This window comes from Hakea prostrata, chromosome 1, assembly GCF_041222555.1.
Source record: "Hakea prostrata isolate BN-2017 chromosome 1, UWA_Hpros_2, whole genome shotgun sequence".
NCBI lineage: Eukaryota > Viridiplantae > Streptophyta > Magnoliopsida > Proteales > Proteaceae > Hakea > Hakea prostrata.
Window position 1 is genome coordinate 30803460 of NC_142600.1, and position 17229 is coordinate 30820688.

The 17229-nt window shown below is 39.9% G+C and overlaps 1 protein-coding gene across 1 annotated transcript; it reads right to left on the minus strand.

Annotated features, from left to right (window-relative positions):
* Positions 1 to 1258: 1258 nt before the first annotated feature.
* On the minus strand, positions 1259 to 3394 carry LOC149028722 (inositol diphosphatase DSP3-like). The gene is made up of 5 exons (XM_089149068.1): positions 3048 to 3394; positions 2790 to 2883; positions 2475 to 2532; positions 2330 to 2373; positions 1259 to 1860 (listed from the first exon to the last, which is right to left on the minus strand). The coding sequence occupies exons 1-5, from the start codon at positions 3251 to 3253 to the stop codon at positions 1564 to 1566; spliced, it is 699 nt and encodes a 232-aa protein (XP_089005194.1). The 5' UTR covers positions 3254 to 3394; the 3' UTR covers positions 1259 to 1563.
* Between the last annotated feature and the right edge of the window lie 13835 nt (positions 3395 to 17229).

The window sequence follows — 17229 nt, forward strand, 5'->3', positions numbered from 1 at the left end:
TTGCAGTTGAGAGAGAGAGAGAGAGAGAGAGAGAGAGAGAGAGAGAGAGAGAGAGAGAGAGAGAGAGAGAGAGAGAGAGAGAGAGAGAGAGAGAGAGAGAGAGAGAGAGAGAGAGAGAGAGAGAGAGAGAGAGAGAGAGAGAGAGAGAGAGAGAGAGAGAGAGAGAGAGAGAGGATTGAAAGTCAAAACCGCATCTGTGATTTGCAGACAATCGCTCGTTTTCTTTCTCTTCTACTGCTTGCTCTCAAGTCTCAAGTCTCAAGCATGCAGAGTTGCCTCCACCAGTTTCCACACCAGCTCCTGCAACTATACGTCTGTACCACCATCGTTGCCGCCCCCAGTGCCCTCTCCGGCCAAAACACCACCCGCACGGCTGCACCAGTACCAGGCTACCAGCGGTCCAGCACCAGCCGTAACCCCATCCCATGTCGAACAGCTCATCTGGTGCTATTGCTCCTCCTACTGCTGTTTTGAAATCCCAAAAAAAATCGTTCAAGAATGGCAGTGTCTTCCAAGTTCCATGCCTTCTTCTTCTTTGGGAGATTTGAAGGTTTATCTATCTTGCCTTCGCAGCAACAACCATCAGGTAATCGTAGAACAGTAGAGGTGAAATCGAAATCAAAACCCTCTTCTTTAACCTGTTCTTGCCTGATTTTGGACTCTGGCTCTTCGTTTTGGAACTTGAGAAGTGAGAACAGAGGTTGGACGGTGAGAAACGTGAATGGGAAAGGTAGGGGCGGAAATAACAAAGTTGGGTTGGATGAGTTTCTTGTGCGTGTCTTCACAATTAGCCAAATACTTGGGCATTTAATCACACCGTTGATTTAGCATCTCCCTAAGTGTTCTTTTTATTATATCGTTTTTTATCACTAATTGAATGAACAAAAGTCGGGCGACATGTCCGACATGTCGCTCATGTCGCCTGTGTCGCCAGGCGCCGACACGGCGACACCAAGCGACATGTCGGACATTGTTTCTCACCCAAAAATATAAATGCAGAGAAACACGGTATGCCAAATGGGGGGCATCGTTGTCTTTTTGACTTCAAAACATAATCTTCTATTTTGAAACCTAAACACTCAAAATTTCTTCCCAGTATCATTCGTGTTTTCCTATAAAAGCAGGAAAATTGTTTCTTACTTAAAAACAGAAATCTCATCATGCAAACCCTAACAGATCACTTCCAGGCCTGCATGTTTGGTTCTAAGTGAAGATACAACTGATATTACATCTTGCCACTTAGGGCATTTCCCAGAAGTTAAAAACAATTAGAGACTGTGAAACTATGTAAAAGCTTGAGAACAGGTATAACAGGAAGAGAAATTGAAAAGGGAAGTATCCTTTTTCAGGGAGAAAAATAGTTCAAAGATCCAATGATTATTTACAGATGAATAAAGGAAATATCAGTTGAAATTCAGTAGAAAATTTTAAAAATTAGAGCTATGTACATGTGTAAGAGACAAATGAAAGTCTACAGCTGAAGGTATAGCTCTAAGGGATAATTCGAACTCCCGGAAACACTGAATAAAAGAAGTCTCTTATTCAATTCAACTCAACTTGAAGTCACCCACTGCTTTTATAAGTGTCTGATCCAATTAAACTCAACTTGGAGTCATCATCTCCTTTTATAAGTAATCTTCTTTGTAGGACCAGACATCTATTGTGTACTTCATAACCCTGGTAATGGTAGATAATGCTGCACAGACCATGTCTCAACCCTGAAACATCGAACATCTCGATGAATCTCATATCAGATTCCCTTGCTTTTGCACCAGCAAACTGTTGGTACTCCTTCAACACTGAAGACAAGCACCAATTCTGCATTTTCCTCAAGCATCCTACTAGGGTACCTGTCCGATGCTGCAACAGATGATGCACATTGAACAAACACCATTACATGTTGTACTTGAAAATATAGTTCCAATCATAAACTTCTACACTACTATTACAGGAAAATGCAATGACAGGTGACCCAGATATATTCCTCCTGAACCCTAGTTCTTTGCTACCCAAAGGTGGTAATGATATTTTGTTTTCATTTTATGTGATAAAACAGCTAACAATAGTTCTTTGAGTCGAGTCTGGATCACCTTCCTACATTTTGTGTGGTACTCACTTCTAAGTATGATAATATAATTCAGAGGTAAAGCCTCCAATGAGTCTCAAATGAGCCTAACACAAAATGTGTAATGAAAAAAACATTAAGGGAGCAATACCGAGGTGTTCACGACTCCATTGAGTCATCTCTAATGGACAACCATGCTTCAAAAGAAAATCTGAATTCACTAAAAAAAAAATGATGAGATGATACGTGAGACATGTACTGTACCTTTCCACGATTGCAATGGATCAGAACTGGATGGTTTCGGACATCTGAAAATACAATTAAAAAGAGAGAGTGTCAATCAAATTAGGCAAAAAGATTAGGCGAATCACAGTTTGGGGATATGAAAATTTGTTTTTATAATCTGTACCAAGTAGGACTTTCAGAGCCTCGGTGATGACATCCTTTGGAATTGTCATAAGATGCTCCTGCAGATTCACATAGTTGCAAATTAAGGCATTGTCATTATCAAGAAAAATAGGGGAGTCTAGAGAAGCCATATTCAATTAATATAATTTTAAATTCAATACAAGTCATGCATAAAGAATTGAAAGATCCAGGGCTTGCTTCTCACTCATAATTAGTTTCTTTGTTCCTAGTTTCTTCCCTCTTTCTGAAAGCGATTATAGCAACTACGCCCAAGAAAGAACTAGGGTTTGTTTTCGATCAAGAAAAAGACAATTACCTTGTTTCCATCGATCCCAAACTGGAAAAGTTTGATGCCATGACTTCTCAGAAACTTAGAGTTTTCTTCTGGATAGGGTTCAGGACACAAGTATCTGCGCAATGAAGTCGCAGATTTAATAACCCAGTCAAGCAAAAAACTACAAAAACCCCAATGGCAAATTTATCTGGAGATCAAAACCTGAATTCCACAGAAAATATCATATCAAACTTTTAACTATAGATACAGGGAGGGAGAGAGAGAGTGAGAGCGAGTTACATGATTGATCGAAGATTTAGGGTTTCTAGGAAGCCAAAATTGGATCTGTTTGGATAACCAGATCTGTAGATCCCTTCTTCAACCAGAGAAAAATTGGACGGAGGAACCAAGACGTCCTCCTCCACAACGGCGATGTTGTGAACTTCAACCTTGGGCATCACCATGGTTATTCTTCCTTCACGCTGCTCCGTCTCCATCGCCACCATTGTCTCTTCTTCTTCTGTTTTCACTCCTTTCGAAAGACTCAGAGTTCTTCTCTAAGTCGGATTTTAAAGGAAAACGAAATGAAAACAGTGCCTGAACAAATCGATTGGCAGATAGTCTTGAGGATTTTCCAAGGACGTCATTGCGTTTGCGTATTCCGATTCTTTCATGAACAAGTCTTTTGTCTGGGGTCGTAGGATTTTCAGTTTTCACGCTTGTACTTCTTTATTTTATTATTATTTATTATTTATTCCGTTAAAATTTGGATAGGAAGAATTTTTACTATCATAATAATAAAAAATAATCCAAATCCGATACAGAAAATTAGGTTTTATTTTTAAAAAAAAATTAGATTTTATTCGATCATGACCAATGGCATAAAGCCAATTGTAAATTCGTAACCTGGGATTTTGTCTTTTTTGGCTTAAAATGCGGAGAAACGTTTGTGGTGACGGTGAAATTCGCTTCCGAGTTCTAATGTGATCATGATTAGAGGCATTCACCAATAGGAGTTCGCCACGAGCGTGAGGAAGGTGGCTCCAAATATGTAGATTCTAATTGAACGGACCGGAGTAGTGGATACAAGCGATTCTTATACACGCTAAGCTATATGAATGAAATTCCTTGACGATACTGCACACGTGATGCTGCGTGGTATTTATCGACTTTAAATTTAGTCAAAGTCAACGCTCGAGATCCAACGTTAATGATGACGTCACCTCAGATCAATCGAACCTACTTATTCGTCATGTTGGTCTTGCTTATGCATGCACGGCACGGTTCCGACGGGAAAAATGGAAACACGCAAACGTGAGCTGTTAGAATCCAACAGCCAACCAGGATGAAGCACGTGATAATATGTTGGACTGTCGGCGACAACCCTGCATCCAAGTAATGATGAATTTACGAAAGTAGCCCTGACCTTTTCGCAAATGCAGGTATAGGTATTATTTTATGCGACGGGTCAGCCGCCGAGTTTGGTGGCAGAAAGTTACTTCAACGAGTGGGTTTAGGATTTAGTCGCTTTAAGAAACCCGCATCTACGAGTTTGTGCTGGTTCAAATACAACGTCCGTGAAGATATAGAAAATTATTAGAAATTAGGCAGCACAAATATTTGATGTTTTCACACATTGACATTGGAGTCCAGATCTGCGATCCGTCGGGGGAGCAATTTGTGCTCCCCCGACGGGTTACCACCACAAAACACAGGGGGGCCAGGGTGGTGATGGGAAGGTTTTTTTTTTTTTTTTTTTTTTCTTTTTTACATTTTCAGTGGTGGGGCCCACCTCTTTTGTGGTGGAAATCCGTCGGGGAGCACAGAGTACTCCCGTCGGGGGTGATGATCCAGATTCTTGACATTGACCTGTTCAGACACGAGCATGGATGGTTTGGTAAAAAAACAAAACAATAAAAAAAGAGAAACGAGCATGGAGGAATAGGAACTTCATTTGTCTCTCTCTCTTTTTGGTAGAAGAGGAATCTCATTACTTAAAATGAAATATTGCCTAAAATCATGAATTTGGGGATGGTACTTAAGGGTGTCAATCAGTACCGTTTCTATAATTTGGTATGGTACCAACTTTGAAAATCGAAAATCAGAACAGTACTGTACCGAATTTACACGGTATGGTACGATTTTGGTATTAAATCGGTACAGAAAAACTGTTTAAACACGATATCTAGTGGGGACACTATTGGTATGAACAAACCTATGTCACTTTTGTTATTAGTTTATTAAGATCCTAATGAAATTGCAATCAAACAATCAATATAAATTGATATTAACAGAGACAAAAAAAGTAAATCTAGAAAAGTGAAGGATGAAACGAAAAACTAAAATAGGGAATTTGGATAGGGTAAAAGTAAATTGTTTTAATCGTAAAATTACATTTATATCCCTTAATTTGGTACGGTATCAATTCGATGCATACCGACGATATGAATACTTGAAACCGAAACCGTACCAAAGAAATTCAGTTTCAATACGTACCATACCGATTTTAGACGGCGCGACTAGATATGGTTAAACGGTTTCGCTACCCAATGGACAACCTTTATGGTATCAAATGACTATAGTATCACATATTATATAATTATATTATAAATTCTAACCATTCAGTGGTGGAGCCACATTGGGGTCAGGGCCATGCCTCCCATTTTTAAAAATTTTGAATATTCATATATTTTTTCCTTATTTCTTTCACTTCACATGTGAAATACCACTATTTAGCCCTTGATACGGAAGAAATCATAATCGAACCAGGTTTGCCCTTGGTTTGACCCTCGACCCCGGTCGGGAAGAAAAGAACCGACTTGCATTCGTGCGGGCCGGGTTTAAAAAGATAACTTGCTGAGGAAGTAAATTATTCAGTCAACAAGTACGCCTGAATCCTTGATACTCGAAGTGGACAAATCGTCAAGTAGACGGTTAGCGGCACCTGCGGGAGCAAAGGATCGTGCTTATTCAGATAACTGCCACGCTACGATTGTGCAGTTATCCATTATCCTACCGCGAACGGATCTATTAACAACGGATTTAATCGTTAAGATTGGACGGCCACTTGAAGAAGGCTCGAGTAAATCCAACGAAGGAGATTCAAAGGTAAACGCTATATAAGACCTAACCTACATACAGGAGAGGTATCTGAATCGTATTCCATCTATTTGTATTCTTACTTTTGCTCTATACACAAGCAGAGGCTTTTGTGGTTAAGTTCATTAGCTGTCTTTATGTATTATTCTATATGATGAGATATTAGTTGTGTATGATATGACTGAATTGGAATGTGACTGATTAGGTATGATTTGGAATTGAGTAATGTCCTTTTGACATTTCTATCCTTGGACATCAGTGGGAATGGTATGGGACATCTCCCTATGGTGCCCTTTGACACTTTTTCGGATTATTAGTTGTCATACTTAGGTAGTGTCTAGCAGTGTTTGGCTAAGATGTCCCTATTATATCAGACCTGACTTAAAAGGGTATTGAGACTGAGTAACCCATGGTAGCAATGGGGATTTATGGGCGCTCACGACCGGTAACCAACCCGTGAGAGGACATAAATCACATTGTGGGGGCCATTCATTGGTAGGGTCGCATTTAGTAAACTTGGGCTCACGGGCGTTCAAGACCAGTAACCAACCCGTGAGAGGACATGAGAGCTTCTCGTTTACTACTTGTGGATGACCAATAGGGTTAGTGAGTCTGTAATCTGAGTTGGTTGTAGCCATAGGATACGCTGACTCTAGTGTGAAGGATACCGGAAAGGATTGTCCTGGGCGAGGAATGGACGTATCTGGATCTAAGTTGATATAACTAAATAGAAGACTTGCATTTGGGTTAGGCTTGGCCTTGACATGCGTCAGTACTCATACCAAACGGTGGCATGAGAGAGTGGCGACCTAAACACCAGCCAAGGAATGTCCCGAGGGATGCAGGACCCATTACCAACTGAAAGTGATTGATTTGGACCTTACCCAGAGGAGTATGGTGTTGTGACTTTAAGCATGTCTGCCAATAGAGACTAGCATACAGAGTTAAATTCATACATGCATTGTTTGTCTCATATCATATTGCATCATGCTATGTTATGCTATCATGTTATTTATGTTGTTATGGAATAACTTGCCTTGTTGAGTTCTCTGGAACTTATTCCTTTTGTGCAACATCTTTTGTTAGATTATTCTACAGGTATTGACGACTATGACGACCAGTATGATGAAGTGCAAACCGATGAAGGATACTTCACTCAAGGTGCTAGCAGTTACGAAGATTACGGTGAAGATCCCTTGTGTGATCATGTTGCGTACCAGGATTAGCCCTGTCTTGCAGTGGAAGCGGCCGTGCTTAGTTTCTAAAGTTTATGTTTATGAAGACATTCTTTATAAAGTAGAAGAAACTCTAGTTTAGTTAGATTATTTCTTTCTTTCTTTTGGAATAGGTTGTAATCTTCCTTTTGACATTTGATCTACATTTCCGCTATATCTATGGAGTGATATTCCGCCTCACTCTACATTTTGATTTATTATATTGGTATCATTTCCGCACTCTGATGTTATTTCGTTATATTGTCCTGATCTCTCAATTAATATTGTTAACCTTGATTTAGTCTTGTTCTTGATTATATTATTGTGAATGTGGGAGGTTGATTTCCTCGATACTAATCTTCGGGGCTGTGGATCACACACTAGAGTATGTCAGATAGGGTACCGGCTGGGTGGATGTGACAGTGCCCTTGGCACTTTCCCTGATTACTGGTTGACATACCTAGGGCATGTTTAGAAGTGTTTGGCTAGGTGACCTCATGAGTACTACTACCCTTCCGGCAGGGGTATTGAAGTTGGTTAACCCTTGATGTTAGTGGCTGGGTCCTGATTGTCACGTTGGCCCACTATCATCATAGAGAGGTAGGGTTGCATATAATAGATAAGGGCTCCTGGGCGCTCAAGATTGGTAGCCAACCCGTGAGAGGACACGGAGAGCATCCTGTCCATTATACGTGGATGACCGCTGGGTTAAGGAATGGGGTCCAACAGATAACTCCTGTTGAGGATTCCATTCCTAGGTGGGAAAGTATTGAACCAAAAGGGCACTAGGCATGATGAGAGATATTGGATACATAACTAAGTTGGTTGGTGCCATAGGGGGAGTATCTATATCATATGTAGTATGAGACCATATGACTTTGCACTAGGCCTAGGATTATCCTTGATACGCGCCAAATCTCATACCAAACGGTGATGTGAGAGAGTGGTGACCTATACCCCAACCATGGCTTGATAGGACTTTACCCAACAACCGCGGAGAACCCAATAGACATCTCTTGTTGAGGAAGAGTGACTGAGACCGCACAAAGGAAATTGGTGTATAAACTTAATGCATGTCTACCGTAGAGACTTCATGATAGAGTTATGAGCATAATATCATAACCATTCATATATCATATCATTATTATTAATTAAATTATCGATATTCATGCTATATGTGCGGTGTGGAATCGTGTGAATGAATGCATGATATGATGTTGAGTTGACCTCACTGAGTTTTGTTGAACTCATTCCTTTTATGTTTGTTTCTATTAGAATATACTGTAGGTTATGAGGACTCTTTCCAAGTGGAGGATTTGTCGCCGGCAAAATTTCTTGAGGGAGAAACTGAAGAAGATGTAGACTCGCAAGGAGCCTCATGCTAGCGCCGAGACTGTTCTTATGGGGTTGGATTCCATTAGAGAATTAGTCTAGTTTATTTTTCCGTTGCAAAGAAAACTATCCTCTTTTCTTTTCAAAACTTTGATGTTGTTATTGTGAAACCCAGCCCTAACCTTGACCCGGAAACCCTGTTGTTTGTAGGCCCAGCAACCCGAAGTAAGGCAAGAAGTCAGCTTTGGGCCATTTCAGTTGAAGACTTGATGGCTGGAGTGGAATCCTTGAGTGTGGATGTCAGTGTCCCTTCTATGGAAACTGCACCCTGATGAAGATTGGATTAGTTGATGGACTTGGAGTGCTCTCTGTATTGGTTCGAAGGCATTTCTACCTACTAGGTATGTCACTTTAGGTGTGTGCAAAACCCCTTGATGTTTGGACTTGATCTGAGCCTTCAATTCCCTGTTTTGAAGTTGTTGTTCTGATTGGTCGACTCATTGGTTGACTGGACCAGTTGACCAATCAATCGACCAATTGATTCTGTTTTTGAAATTTAAATCGTGGCTACTCTATTTAAGTCTAATCTCGGGAATACTCCGCCTCATCTGCCTCCTAAGCCTTTGGAATGAGTTAGAACCCTATCTAATCGATTCCCTTGCATCCTTGGTTGATATCTCGCAAGAACTCAAGCAATCTTCATCCTCCTACATCAAAGGTATGTGTATGATCTCTTTCCTCTCTATCCTCTCTATCTCTGATTTTCTTTTCTTAAATCTGTTCTTGATTGAGATCAGGAAGATGATGCTGCATTCTTGCAACCATCTATTCCATGATCTCATCATGTTCCTTGAGATCCATGATCATCATCATGATCTCAACCCTTTCCAGTTAAATCCTGGAAACCCTAACCCTCGAAACCCTAACCTTGTGTGGTCATCTGGAGAACCTTTGGTAATTCCCCATGGGAGGGAAACCTCTTGGGTAAAATTTATATGAACCTAAACTTTATAATTGAATGATTCTTCTTGTTATTTTTGACTAACAATTTACCTCCCTTCATCCGGAACTCTTAACCTTTTCATGGGAGCCAAAAAGGGTGAAACCTTAATTTCTTGGGTAAAATCAAGAACCCCTATTTTGATCATGTTAGAAGACTCTCACTTTATTTTCTTTACTAGAATTGTAACATATTAATCTTTAATTCCTTACCCTTGATCATACTATATTGTCCCTTCATAATCTATGTTTAACCTAATTAGGTTAACTTTCTGGTTCCTGAGTTGTGACCTGGAAACTTGATTTGATTAATGGTTTGTTGTCCTCTATAGACTTAGATGTTTCCATTAAAGTTTCCCCCTTATTTTGTACCCTTTTGAACCACCAAATTTGGATTCATATTCTAAAAATTCTGATTTTTGAAGGCTACTGTCTCTGTTGGTCGACTCATTGGTCGATCAGGCAAAGAGACCAATCGATCGACCAATGGGTACAAAGCAACCCCATTCTTGGTCTGTTTTGATTGAATTGTGATCTTTCCTTCTATGTATCTTTCCTAACTCATAGTATACACTTGTTTAAGACTCTTTTCTCAGGTTTAGTCAAGGTCTTATTTGATTCTCTAAGTTCCTTTACGAATTAGAAGGTAAGGACAGTTATCTCCTTAACTACATAGATTGCATACTCTCTGGTTTCTACTTTACGAAATTATGAGTTGTTTACTGTTTGTACACTTTATATTCTGATGTACTACTGTGAGAACAGTAGCTCTTTATCATGTTTCTTTTATTACTTAGACTTATGTGAGATTGCTTATTACTTTATTGTTTAATGATTTGATCATGACCTTACATTCTCTTTTATATAATGAGTTGCTGATTGTATATGTCATGACTGATCTGAGACTGTGTTTGATTAAGTTTGGTTTGGGATTGGGAGGTGTCCTTTTGACACTTCTGTCCTTTGACATTATCGGAAATAGTATGGGATGTTTCCGGGGTTGCTCATCGACACTTTCCCGAATCATTGGTTGTCATACCTAGGGCTGTCTAGCAGTGTTTGGTTAGGTTGTACCCCTGTTATATCAGACCCGATTCGGAAGGGTATTGAGACTGAACAACCCGTGGCAGCAATGGGGATTCACGGGCGCTCAAGACGGTAACCAACCCATGAGAGGACGGGAATCACATTGTGGGGGCCATGTATTGGAGGGTTGCATATGGCTAGACTTGGGCTCATGGGCGCTTAAGACCGGTAACCAACCCGTGAGAGGACATGAGAGCTTCCCATTTACCATATGTGGATAACCAATAGGGTTGATAAGTCCGTAGTCCGGGACTATTAGGAATCTAGTGGAAAGGATACCAGAAAGGATCGCCAGGGGCGAGGAATGGAAGTATCTGGACTGGAGTTGATGTAACTGAGTAGATGACTTGCATTGGGCTAGGCTTTTCCCTGACACGCACCGGTACTTATGCCAAATGGTTGTGAGAGAGTGTGTTGACTTAACCCCCTGCCATGGTTTGTCCTGAGGGATGCCGGACCCACTACCAAAAGGCGTTGTGTGATTGACCTACCCAAAGAAGTATGGTGCTATGACTTAAAGCATGTCTGCCATAGAGACCAACATACATAGAGTTTAGATGCATACATACATTATTTGTTTCATATTGCATTGCATCTTGTTATGGTTTGCTTCCATGTTATTTATGTTGTTATGGATTAACTACCTTACTGAGTTTCTTCGAAACTCATTCCTTTTGTACATTGTTTTTGTTAGACTATTCTACAGGTACTGATTACTATGGCGAACAGTACGATGAAGCGCAAGCCGATGAAGCGTACTACACGCAAGGTGTTGGCAACAATCAAGATTACTCTGATGATCCCTCAGTTGATCAAGCTGCGTACTACGATTAAAGACAACGTATATGTGGAACGTCTCAAATGGATTGATGAAGTCCACTATTTTGAAGACGCTATCTATAGAATAGAAAACCCTGATGTTTAGATATTTCTCTTAGTTCCTTTGATTTAGTTGTTATTTCTTTTAGACTTACATTATGCGTTCCGCTGTATTTTGTGGAGTGAGTTTCCGCCTCACTCTACTTCTTTTGATGTGATTACATCTGGTATCATTTTTGCACTCTGATTATATTGATTATTCATTTCTTGACTTTAATCTTTTGTTTATAATATTTTAAACCTTGATTATTTCCTGTTTATGATTATGTTATTGTATATGTGGGAGGATGATTTCCTCAATACTTGATCTTCGGGGCTGTGGATCACACTCTCGGGTATGCCAGCTAGGGTACCGGTTGAGAGGATGTGACAGTTATACCTTTTGATTTGAAGTAATGGATGATTGTAATCATTATTTCATATTTGATAACTTTATTTTTTGAAACTTGATTTATTCTTGTTCATTTGATTATACTATATCATATGTTGTATGGAATTGTCACTAAACCTAGGTCTTGTGGTATATCACCCCATGGGTATTCGGTATGATCGGATCCGGCTAGGAGGGGTGTGATACTGTCGATCATGACATGCTAAAGGATGTAAGCCAAGTCGATGTGATGTTTGGTGTAGATGTAGATGACTAGGGCCTCCATCACTGTGACCTTGCTGTGGTGATCGCCCTTTGGTATGATGTTCCACCCAATGATGCGAGCAATGATCGAGTGGAAGGAATCATGTCAGTGTTGCTCCTCAAATTGTAGCAGTGATCGTCGCTTCAAAGCATGGAACAGATCTTGTGTAGCTCGTATGGAAGTAGAACCTCTGTGATGTCGATGCGAGAATCCACCAGCAAGAATCTAGATACTTAGGTACCTCGAGTATATGGGCCAACACTCTAGTGGAGAAATGAATCTCGGTCTCCTGGACCATGTCTCAATGACCAATCTCAAACCTCCGTGTATATCTACCTCCGTGTGGTAAGTCAGTTTACTATAGAAGTACCTGACCAGCTCTGGATATACTGGGAGATATGTAGTGAAAAGGTGAGTTCATTGCATGGCATCCAACCACTTCTGAATGTGGAAGGGCCTCATATATCTCATCACCAGTAGACGGCCGTACTCAATAGGTAGGTCTTTGAAGTAGTACTCATAGAGGAACTCAGCCTCTGGAGTGTCGAAAAGGTCCTCTCGGATGACCACCTAGCAAGGAACATATCCCCGACCCCTGTTTGCATGTCTTCCTCATTGAGGCATGATGAATTTGTAAAGACAAGACAAAGTTTGCAATGAGTTAGTACAACAGGCTTATTTTCAATGAAGGAGGGTATTTTGGTAATTTTAAAAAATTTGATTTTGGCAAAAACTGCGATTTGGATATGCTAGTATGTACATAGTAGTTGGTTTACCATGCCAAGAAGCTTTGTTTGAGAAAAATCCATCATAACTGTAACAACCCCCATATTTCTAACCCGAGATTCGTATTTCAGGTCCAAGAACCCGAAGGTCTAGTCGGGTGAGCTTGTGGAGCGTCCGGATTGAAGCCCATGATCCATACCCTGGACCCATGGATCTGGATCCTTTATTTGAAGAGCCTGCCTTGGTTGGATTTTGGAATTCTGGAAGTCAAGTGTTGTTCGGAGATGTCCGGAATGAAGGTAAGATCTCCCCCATCTCTTCTTTAGGTCTTGGTTGGCCTTGGGTATCAACCCCCTAGCAAAAGCACCCTTGTATGGCAAATTACATGGGGGCGGTTGCTAGTGGCGGTCGATCAAACCAAGCGACCGCTTGGAGCGACCGCCCGGTTTGTTTTCGAGAATTTTGCCCTATTTTTCCCCCTGACTTCTATAAAAGGCAACCCTCGTCTAATTAACGAATACTTTATTCGTGGTTGCTTATTTGGGAGGTTAAACGGCTGCAGGGAAGATCCAAAAGAGATTCTGGAGTGCTGGCAGTGACTTGGAGATCAGTCCTTTCCTTCTTTGACTCTCTGGTGTGAGGTAATGAATTAATCCTTTGTTCTTTACTCTCTTTGTCCGTTAAATTAGTATTAACCCATCCCCCTTGTCTTTGTGATTACCCCCTTGGATATTTTTAACTCTCTTTTCAATCTACTTGAGATGAATTAACCGTAAACGAAACCCTGTTTTCGTGAGAAGGTTAATCCAGTCAAGGGGAGAGTTATGGGTAATCTATTGATGGTAATGGTTAGTTTTCCCTCACCCTTTTGGCTTAGGGAGTATTAGATTCGAGACTTAGGTCAAGATTACTCGAAATCCGGATTGAAAATGAGTAATCAGAGGCCTGAGTTACGGATTAAAACTCACTGTTTTTGGGGCGGTCACTAGTGGCGGTCGCTCAACCTAAGTGACCGGCCCAAGCGACCGGCTGGTAAACAGAGACCAAATGGTTTTTGGTTCTGATTCAAATTGATTCATTTAACTTATATGTTACTGTAACCGTGTATATAGGTAAACACTGTTTGAAAGAAAAGTCATATAATAGTTATCGGATTTCATTTTACGGACAATCTTATTATATGCAGGTAAGGACAATTCATCCTATCTCTTAAATAGATTTATAATATGTTAACCTAATGTATATTTGAAATCATATTTCTTTATATATGCTGCTGTTTATATGTCTTATATAGAAATCATATTACTTTACTGCTATTTGTCTTAATTATATACATATTGTGTTGATGATGGATGTTATGTATTGATGGTAGTTGGTATATGGTTCTGATGGATGAGGTATTTATTTTGGGATATCTTAGCTAGGGATATCAGAAGGCTGTGGAATGGGACACATGCCTGCTGATGTCTCCAGCACTGTCTTTACTATTTGATGGCATTAATTAGGTAGAGTCTAGAATTGCATGGTTAGGTACCCCACATGCTACTACCCTTTCTGTGACACCCAGCCCAAATCTAGCCCGGAAACCCGATTTGTTTTGGGTGAAGTAGGGTTTGTTTAATGTTGACTTTGAAGTTTGACCGTGATTTCAGTTTTACTATCTTTTAAAATCTTAGGAAGCCATGTCAGACCTTTCCCTTAGAGTTGATCAAATGTTCCAAAATGAAGGTAGATGTCCTTGTGGGCCAAAACCCATGGATATTGATGATGGTGTTTCCTTATGGAAATCTTTTTTGATTTGGTGTTGAACTAATGAAGAACTTGGTTGATGGACTTAAAGCTTAGTTGGACCTGGTTTGAAGACTTCCCTCCATACTAGGTAAGTAGTATGATGTGTTGAAAGAAGCCCATCCAAAAATATTGAAGTTAGGCCCATTAAATCCCTATTTTTGAATAAGCTGTCTAGGCAGTGGCATTTTGGTAAATATCTGTTTTGAAGGTTTTCAAAAGCTTTATTTCTTTTAATTTCGTGGTAAACTATTCCCATTATGTTTCTAAACCTCTAGATAGTGTGGGATTGACCTTTGAACTTCCTCTTTGGCAATCAATCAACCAACAGGGTCAGTTTGGTCAGTTTGGTGAAACTCTAGTAACTCTTGAACTCTTTGTGCTATTTAAAAGGGGGAACTCCATGTGTTTCATTCTCAATCTGTTTCTAAGCCTTGGAGAACGTGGGAAAAGCCTTAGAACCTCTCCTTCGAAGTCAAGGAAGATCCTCAAGCATCTCTTCAAATTTCATCATCGGTTCCTCTTCTAAAAGGTTAGTATTCAATTCGTTTCTTCTTTAATTCATTCTTTCTTCTCTACTTCTGATATTCTGATCTTGAGAAGGGTATTACACTGGTGTAATGACCTCTTCTTTAATTCTTTTAGCCCTAGAGTGAATTCCACAATTCACTCTATGTTCTTGAAAGCCATATGGCGATGATTCTTGAATTTGATTCCACCAAAGCTCTTAATGATACTTTCCCTAATTTTTTACCTATCTTTATGATTGTGGGGAAGGTCTCATATTATTACCATGACCTTCCCTTGTTTCCTCATGATTGAGGAGTTGATACCTAATTTTCCTTGGACCATTGGAAGCCAGAAGGGAGAGATTTTGAGGGGAAATTCTTGGGTAACTTTCATGAGAGGGTAACCAATTGGCAACCCTTTTATTTTCTATTAATTCATTGGACCCTCCCCAAAACCTTTCTTGATTGTAAATTCTTTGTCCTAAGGGTGAATCTTTATTCTTCCTAGTCTTTCCGTGGGATACATAGATTCTTGTTAGTAAATCCCTAATTGTATGATTTGAATTTCTTTCCTTTCACTTTAATTGAGAACCTTATTTTCTCTCATTAGTAGACCCTTCCTAATTCCATTCTTTATTTTGAAATATTAATGAGATGTTCCCTTATCTATCTTGGGTTGTTTTTGTGGGAGTTAATTATGGGTAACTCTCATGGGAGGTAACTAACTCTCATGAGAGGTAACCATATCTGAAACCCTAATGTTCTTTTATCTGTTGGAAGCTTCCCAACACTTTTTCAGATTGTGCATTCTTTGTTTCTCTTTCCCTTGGGTGAATCTTGATTCTTTGTTTCTCTTTCCCTTGGGTGATATTTGTGTTAAGCTAAACTTGATCACTATATTTTCTTCATGATCCATGTTTAACCTAATTAGGATTTCTAATTATTCTTTCTTCGTTCTTGTTCTTGTTTGAGATCAGGAAAAAGATGATGCATCCTTGCAACCATCTATTCCATGATCTCACTCTATTCTTTGAGATCTATGATCATCATCATGATCTTAACCCTAGCCAATAGATTCTTGAAACCTTAACCCTAACCCTTGAATGATCTTTCTGGAAACCTTTTGTAACCTTCCATGTGAGGGAAACCTCATAGGTAATATTTCTATTAACCTAAACTAGATTTCCTATGATTTCTTGTTATTTTCTTGATAACAATCATTCCCTCTCTTTCCGTGATCATAACCTTTTCATGAGCCATATGTTATGATGAAACCCTAACCCCTTTATTATTGACCTATTGAGATTGATTTTTCGGACAATGATCTCCCCCATGTCTTCATTTGGGTTAGGTTGTACTTGGTCATCAACCCCATGAGCAAAGCACCCTTGTATAGCAATATACATGGGGGCGGTTGCTAGTGGCGGTCGATTGAACCAAGCGACCGCCTGGAGCGACCGCCCGCCTTCTCTTTTTTCGGGTTTTGCCCTATTTTGCCCCCTGATAGTTATAAATAGCATCCCTCGCCCTATTAACGCATTATTATGTTCGGGATTGCTATTTTGGGCGATTAGGCGGCTGTGGAAACGTACAGGATTCAGGTCTGAAGTGCTGCTAATGATATGAAACCTTTTCTCTTCTATTCTTGGTGATTCTGATTAAGGTAATGAATCTTCATCTGCAATTCTCTTCTTTTTAACCTCTAATTGATATGACCCATCTCCTTTTTGTTAGTGGTTTCCCATTTGATTTGTTGTACTCCCTTTCCAATGTTCTTGATGAGATCCTGTCCAGAAACAAGTCTCTGCATTTGTTAATGGATAAATCCAGTCAAGGGGAGAGTTTATGGGTAATCCATTTATGATATTGTTAGGTTTCTTTTCACCTAGTGTCTCTTGGAGTGTTAGATTTGAGACTTTGGCCATGATCACTCGAAATCCGGATTGAAAACGGATGATCAGAAGCCTGAGTTTCGGATATGTAACTCTCTGTTTTTGGCTGTCGCTCAACCTAAGCGACCGGCCCAAGAGACCGGCCGGTTTCCAGTGTCTGTGTAAGTTTGATTTTGGATTTGTTTTGACTCTTGACTCTTTTATATTCTTGTAACCCTCTATATAGGTGTTCTCTATTTCAAGTAGAAGTCTTATAATAGTTTCTGGAATTCAAGTTAGAGGAGTTTTACATAATTACAGGTAAGGACATGCATTCTTATTTA